Genomic DNA, 7840 nt, shown 5'->3' with positions numbered 1-7840 from the left:
CCTGCCCCTTATTGCCAGCATCACCCCAGGGTGGTCCAAAGGTTAGACGTCCCTTTTCTCAGGAGTCTATGAAGCCTTTGGCATTACATACCTAACTTTCCCATAAAGATGCCTCTTTTTGCATTTCCTGACCACCCTCAGCAATGGGTACAATTAATCAACCCATTTTACAGATGAAGAGATTGAGGCATAGAAATGAAGTAATTCCCCCAGACAGCTCACCTCCCAACTGCCCCACTCTTGTTTTCATTTTTTTTTTAAAGATCAGCTCTATTGGAAGTATAATGTCCATCTTATACATGTACCCTTTTTAATGCCCCATGTGGTAAGGTTGATTGATTGATTGATTTGAGAGACAGAGAGAGTGTGTGCACAGGGGGGAGGAACAGAGGGAGAGGGAGACTCTTAAGCAACTTCCATGCCCAGCACAAGCCCAACATGGGGCTCGAGCTCACAACCCTGAGATCGTGACCTGAGCCAAAACCAAGAGTCGGACCCTCAACTGACAGAGCCACCCAGACGCCCCTCGTGTGGTAAGTTTCAGAGTCACCATTACCACAATCAAGATACAGAAGACTTCTGGGGCGCCTGGGTAGCACAGTCGTTGGGCGTCTGCCTTCGGCTCAGGGCGTGATCCCGGCGTTCTGGGATCGAGCCCCACGTCAGGCTCCTCCACTGGGAGCCTGCTTCTTCCTCTCCCACTCCCCTGCTGTGTTCCCTCTCTCGCTGGCTGTCTCTCTGTCACATAAATAAATAAAATCTTTAAAAAAAATAAAAAATAAATTAAAAAAAAGATACAGAAGACTTCTATCACCCCAAAAAGTTCCCTTGTGCCCTTTGTGGCAGTCCCCTTCTGCCTCCCTAGCCCCAGCTATGGCTCTGCTTTCTGTGCCTCGAGGGTTGTTGCTTCTGGAGTTTTCTATAAAAAGAATCACCGAGCATGTGTCCTTTTGGTCTGGCTTCTTTTCCTCGATGGAAGGATTTTGAGACGCATCTATGCGGCCGTGTGGACCTGTAGGTCATTCTCTTTGTTGCCATGAGACAATGTATGGTGTCAATCTACCACAGTTTGTTTATCTGTTCACCTGTCAGTCGGGATCCGGGTTGTTTCAGTCCTGGGTACTTATGAATAATGCTGTTGTGAATACTACAGAGCCTCTGTTTATTTTTTTTTTAAGATTTTATTTATTTATTTGAGGGAAGAGAAAGAGAGAGGTGTCCTGAGCCAAAGGCAAACGTTTAGACAGAGCCACCCAGGTACCCTTCCAGAACCTACGTTTTTAATGCGTGGTATGAAACTGTGGCATGGGTCGTATTAGCACCGCTTTACAAATAAGGAAACTGAGGCCCAGAAAGGTGAAGTCACCTCCCCAGAGGCACACAACCAGTTGGTGGCAGAGTCAAGACTGGCACCCAGGTCTGTCTGCGCAGCTCTGAATCCTTGGACATGCTGTCCGTCCTGTGCCCTGTGCGTGCGAGGACACAGGCTGGGTGCCGTCCCCGAGGGGTGTTATCTCACTGTACTCACTACTTTGCCCAGGTTCCCAGACAGCCCTTTGTCCGAATACAGAGAACATATTGTCTTCTGAGGAAGCTGGGGACACGTTTAGCTCGGGAATCTGAGATCCAAAACCAGGCTAACGCGTTCTTTGTCAGGGCAAAACGCAACAGTCAACTGGACCCAGGATCTGAGGGGCCGACTTCATAGCTTCCTCCCTCTTAGCCCCTGGGCCAAGTCATTCACATGTCCTCGCCACACCGGGTTACCTGTATCCCCATTTTACAAATCAGCAACCCAAGACGAGACGCAGGGGGTTCAATGGCTTGCCCAGGCTCATTGTGCTTTGGGAACTGGAGGAGGCAGGACTCGAACCCAGGCCATATGTCCAACACTACTCTTGACCTCCAGACCTCCATACACCAGGCAGAGGCCTCTGCTGCTTTATTTGGCAGGTTGCCTAGTGAGCGAGCCAATTGGAGGAATTTCAGATTCAGTTCCCCTATTCACAGCATAGATATTTATCTGTGTTCTAGGTTTATTACCGTAAGACCGGGTTTTTTATTTTCCATACTCTGACGCGTGGGTATCTGCTGGCTGACTCTCGAAGGACTGCCCTCCCAGGGTCAGGCAATTTCTAGAGAAAGTAAACACAGTTTGCCCTTCAACCTGTTCTTCAATCAAACCAACCCGTCCAGAGCCTCCAACTACCTCCTTTATCAGGCCCTCACATTCTGGTACCATCCACCTGCCCTATTCACCCCAGACCAGGTCCCAGACAGCTAGGGACAGCCCCTAGACCCCAGAATCTGCTGGAATTATTCATTTATTTGACAGAGAGAGAGAGGGAGGGCACAAGTAGGGGGAGCAGCAGAGGGAGAGGCAGAGGGAGAAGCAGTCCCCCCACTGAGCAGGGAGCCGAGGCAGGGCTCGATCGCAGGACCCCGGGATCATGACCCGAGCCGAAATCAAGAACCGGACGCTTAACCAACTGAGCCACCCAGGCGCTCCTAGATTATTTTTCCAAATTAGATCTAGCATGGAATCCCGCAACATATCAAAGAGCATGCTGTGATTGCTTTCAATACATTCATTTTATAAGTTCATATTTGTACAATAGAGCATCGACCACAAAGAACAGGGAAAAGTTTTAACGGAACCCGCTCTTGAAAATGGGGGTTTATCGAGGCCAGCTGCGGGCATCTCTCAGCCAGCACGTCCAACTGATCTGGGAATTTTCACTTAGGGTTCGCTGTGTGCCAGCCACACAGATAACTGGCTTCCAGTGGTAACTGGGTGACACAGCTGCTTGTGTTGCTATGTCAGGAAACTCTTCTGGAAAACCTCGAGAAGGGGTAGGAGGTTGGGTTTTAGGGGCAACACTGAACACTGACACATGCTCACGTTGTGTATCACACGTATGGATGTCGTATGGGAAACACCCCAAACCCACAATAAGCACAAATATACAGTCTTGATACTGCAAGAAGACGATACGGCATGTCACACTGTCCCGTGTTACGACACGATGAGTGTGCCTTGGTGGGAGAATGGCAGGCCACTAGCTCATGTGCCTGAGGTCTCAGTGAAGCCCAGACTCTCAGAAAACAGCGAACACAGCAACACGATACGCTGTGAGTGCGGTTGCCTGGGCTGGAAACTTACAAGGGAGAAAAAGATCAGGAGAGCGCTATGACCACAGATAGGCTTGCAAGAGGAGTAAATATGTATGTGGGGATGGCAGGAAAAGCTTTGTCCCGAGCATTCCACAACAGAAGAGGATGGGGAGGCTGATGATTCAGAGACAGCAGGGGGAGTGTCCAGAACTCAGTCTTTCAGGTGTTTAGGTTGTCGACGCACGCGAACTCTAAAAATTCCTTCTGTCTTGACACTTGCCAGGAATGCAAGGACCTAAGAGGGATTTCTGACTGCCTGAGGGTGGGTCCCTTGCCTGCACCCTGGCTGCCAAGGTGAAGGGGTGGGTGGAGAGAGAATCTCCACCTTTTGGCTCTGCTGGGGGGGGGCGGGGCTCAGGGTGTAGCAGATATAAGAATAGGGGTTGGATGCTGGAATTCACAGATGTGACTGAAGCCCACCACATTAATACGTTGGGGGTCTCCACCATCACGATTTGGTAGGTAAGAATCTGAATGTGTGTGTATATTGCATTTTTTAAAAACCAAAGAAAGTCAGCTCAAACCTTTGCAAATCCCTGAACTAATGGAAGTTTGCAAATTTGCAGACCGGATGTCCCCGAATAAGAGCTCGGTCTACCCACGGACATTTGGGTTTTACCTGATTCGTTTCTTTGTTTTTGTTGTTCTTTACCATCCGGGGGACTCAAAGTTAATGCTGTTAATGGATAACTCCTGACGATGACCTCTTAATTATTTACCTCTTTTCGGACTATTTCCTGAAAATCTTGCCTTTTGTTCTTTACAAGCGGGGTGCCCCCTCTGGCCAAGCCTCAGAGCTTCTGGAATTGAATTTGGGGAGAACCGTATCCTGACCTGAAGGGCCCATCGGAGCAGAGGAGTCCCATGTCTGACCATCCCCTGCAAGGGAGACCGAGTGCGTACAGGACAGCGACAGCTTTGGACAGAGTCAAACACAGAGCACTGAGCGCCTCACGTGTGGGAAGCAGGCAACTCACTTCGTCAGGTGTGATTTCTGCAAAACACAGTGGTCCACTCTGGACGAGTTTGTGCCAGAGGTATCTTCAAGGTCCATCCTTTTAAAAGACAAAAAAAACGGTCTAGACTTTGCAATGGCAGGATCTCCAGCAGGGCCCAAAGCTAGAAGGGTCTGTGTCTCTTCCTGGCAACACATACTCAGCAAGAGGGCTGTCTCCTATATCAGGCCTTGCGGGGGGTGGGGGGGTTGGGGAGGTTGCTGAGAGGGGATAACGGCTTTTCTCCAGAGCAGGGATCTCCCCGACGTGCTCCTCCTGCTTGGCTTTCCTCAGCTCGGGCAAGAGACCTTCTGAAAACCCTTGGAATCCTGGACCCTGTTACTCCTCTTCCGTTTCCTGCAAACACCTGCTCATGCGGGGGGGGGGGGGGGAGGGGGAGACAGCCCGCGGTCTCCATGGCAACAGTCCAGATGATGCTTCTTGGCTAGGACTGCGGCCTCTGGCTGGTTCCTTTGGGTCTCCAGGTTGTTAGACGTTGTTTGCGGGTTCTTCGCTCAGAAGTTACCCTCGCCCACTCAAATAATACACACACACACACACACACTCAGGTGTTACTCCCACAGTTGCACGTTGCCCACAACTCCTCAAATATTAAACTCGCTCTAATTCATATATTACCATCATACTCAGATGCTACCCACACACGCATTCGAGTAACTCAGACGTAACCCGTACCTACTCAGATATTAATATGGGTGCCGCGAGGGCAAGATTTGGGTCTGTTTGTTCCCTGCTGTATGCCCAGTGCCTGAAACAGCGCCTGGTACACTGTGGGCGCTCAGAAAACATTTGTTGAATGACTGAGTGATCCACACCCAACCAGGTATTACCTAGATCTGCTCAAATGGTACCCACGCCCACGCAGATGTGCCCCAGTAACTCACATGCTCCCCAGTCTCTATGAGGGCCATGAAGGCAGGGATCTGTGTTGGGTTTGCTCCCTTCTCCCAGCTCCTAGAACAGTGCCTGGGACATAGTAGGTGTGCAATAGATACCTGCAGAATGATGGAATGGCCCATACTCAACCAGATGTTACCCCCCATCACTCAGATGTAACCTGCAAGTTAACTCAGATCAAAATGCCCCCCCCCACTCACACCAGTTGGATGTTCCCCACGCTCACTCAGATGACACCCATTACCATTCAAAGTGACCCAGACACCAGAGTCATAGTCCTCCCCCCATACGATCCACACTCACTCAGATTCCCCAAACTAATTCAAAGGCTGCCTCCCCTTCCCGTCATCACCCGCACCCACTCAGATCACACCTCCCCTCACCCTGCTGCCCCTGCGCCCTCCCCACCTCACCTCACAACTTCTTGTCAGATGCATGGTGCCGTCGACGGCTTTTCTTGTGCTTTCGCTTGCCTCTCTTGTCATCTCCAGCCTGGCCCTGCATCTCCGTGGAGTCCAGAGGTGGGGCCCCTTCGGTGCCCTTGGGGGCCCTGGCCCCCAGCTTCTCCCCTGGCCCGGGCGCCTGGCACTTTCTGGCAGGCAGCTCGCTGGGGCCCGTCCCTGTGGGGCACAGTTCCTGCCTCAGGACCCGGGCCACATCCTCCACTGTCCTGCCCTCACTCTGCAGGAAGAGGTTCAGCTTGGTCAGGAATTCGATGTCCTGCTTCCGGGGCATGTAGACTACTCTCCACATGCCGCCCTTGCCCTTGATCTCCCTGGGGATCACGGCATAATTGAGGTCCTCCTCCAGCCTAATGATGGCTGCCTTGGATCTCTCTTCTTCCAGAAAGGCCTTCCCGGCCACTTCGAACTTGCCCAGAGGCTTCAGGGGGACCCGTATGATCTCCTCGAATTCCTCGTGGTTGCAGTCTTCTGGTATCCCTAGGATCATGAGGGACTTGTAACTGTCCACCTCGAGCGCCTTGCACCCGTGCTCCAACAGAGCGATGTCCTTGACCCCGAAGAGCATCTTGCCCAGCTCTCGGAGGCAGCAGTATGCCCGCTGGTGCGCCCCTGAGCTGCCTCGGGAATCCACAGAATGATCCAGGATGCCAAGATCCCTTCCCAAAGGCTAAGTAGGAGAGAGGCCTCACGGGCCCAATTTGTCCCTCTGGTGGAGGATGCCCCTGGCCCTGCCCGCAGGGCTGCAGTGTCCCACCTTCCCCCGAGAGGACTCTTGGGAATTCCCAGGGACTTACGCTCAGGGAAGCGGAGGTGGACTCTGCCAGCTGGCTCGTGGGTCCCGAGTCTGGGCAAGGCCACACCAAGGAGGGTCTGAAGATGCACTTCCCCTTTCTTGGTGATGGTGTCCAAAGGTCTCAGCCGTCCTGGCTGTCTCAGCAGATCTGGGACGGCGGGTCTCCCTGGGGCTGCTGCCACCGGGGTGTCGTGGACGGGGGCCCAGAAAGCAGGGTGGCTGGTCTCTCGCGGCTGGTCCAGAGGCTGCCCTCAGTGCCCCGTGGTCCTGCGAAGACAAGGATGTGGCCGCTGCACTTGCTCCCGCAGTGACGTCACCGCCTCCTTCCGCTCTGCGGCCCAGAAGTCTCCATGGCAACCGCGGGAGCATCGCCTCTGCCATTGGCTGGGGCCAGCGGCACTGAAATCAGAGTCCAAGGGGGTCACTCGGGGGTGAGGGGTCAGCCACCGGCCTTCAAAAGCACCCTCCCTTCTGCTCTGAGAAAATGGATGATTCGAGGGGAGAGGGGACAGAGAAGATACAAGAAAAGCCTGGAACATTTGGGGGGGCGGGCGGTCAGAAAGTAAGGAAATGTTCAAAGAAAGACGAGAACAGGTGGAAGGACAGAGAGCCAGCTTGAACGGCTCCCACTGGCCAAATCTGGAACAATTTGAGCATCAATGTTCAAAATGAGATTATAAACTCCTTGATAAAATAAAAATCCATGAGTCTGTGAGGATATAAAGAAATGTAAAAATGCAAAGTTTGGGTGGAAGGCTATACGTGTCTCGCATAAAACTTAGGAATCAAAGGGGAGCAAGAGTCTCTTTACCTTGGAAAGTCCGTGTGTGTAGGACACACCCAACAACATTCAGGGCAACATACTGGTAATTTTCGCACAAAATGTTCAGGAGGGGGGCACCTGGGTAGCGCAGTCGTTAGGCAGCTGCCTTCGGCTCAGGGCGTGATCCCAGCGTTCTGGGATCAAGTCCCACATCGGGCTCCTCTGCTGGGAGCCTGCTTCTTCCCCTCCCACTCCTCCTGCTTGTGTTCCCTCTCTCGCTGGCTGTCTCTCTCTGTCAGATAATTAAATAAAAAATCTTAAAAAACAAAACAAAACAAAAAAACCCAAAATGTTCAGGAGGGCAAAGAGTTCTTTGTACTGTACTTGCAACTTTCCTGTAAGTTTGTGATTGTTTCGAATACATTTTTAAAAAAGAAAAAAGAAACGCCCTGCACATGCCATCACCTTCACAATGTCCATTTCTCCCCTTCCTGCCCCAGTATAAAAGCCATCAAGTTTGAGTTAGATTGACATCTTCCAAACTCCCAGCTTCGGGTGGGTCAATGAATGGCTGGAACTAATCAGCATAATCCCACCCCCCTGCCACCGTGATTGGTTCAGAAATGGTCACCCAGGTAACCCAGGCCTAAGCCAATCAGTGTCTTTATCTCCCTGCTCACGGCCAGTTGGTGAAGGCTGGGTACCGGAACTCAGTCCAATTAGAATGAAGCTC

At 51.9% G+C, this 7840-nt stretch overlaps 1 protein-coding gene across 1 annotated transcript; it reads right to left on the bottom strand.

The window, feature by feature from the left end:
• Positions 1-5501: 5501 nt before the first annotated feature.
• Positions 5502-6626, bottom strand: PNMA8C (PNMA family member 8C). Its single transcript, XM_045776336.2, has one exon. It carries the CDS (start codon positions 6114-6116, stop codon positions 5502-5504), a length of 615 nt encoding a protein of 204 aa, XP_045632292.1. The 5' UTR covers positions 6117-6626.
• Positions 6627-7840: the final 1214 nt, after the last annotated feature.

Source organism: Ursus americanus, chromosome 21 (genome assembly GCF_024610735.1).
Source record: "Ursus americanus isolate L20-20 chromosome 21, mUrsAme1.1.p, whole genome shotgun sequence".
NCBI classification, from domain to species: Eukaryota; Metazoa; Chordata; class Mammalia; order Carnivora; family Ursidae; genus Ursus; species Ursus americanus.
The sequence above is the reverse complement of the archived record's forward strand: the minus strand, read 5'-3'. Positions and strand labels throughout refer to the sequence as shown.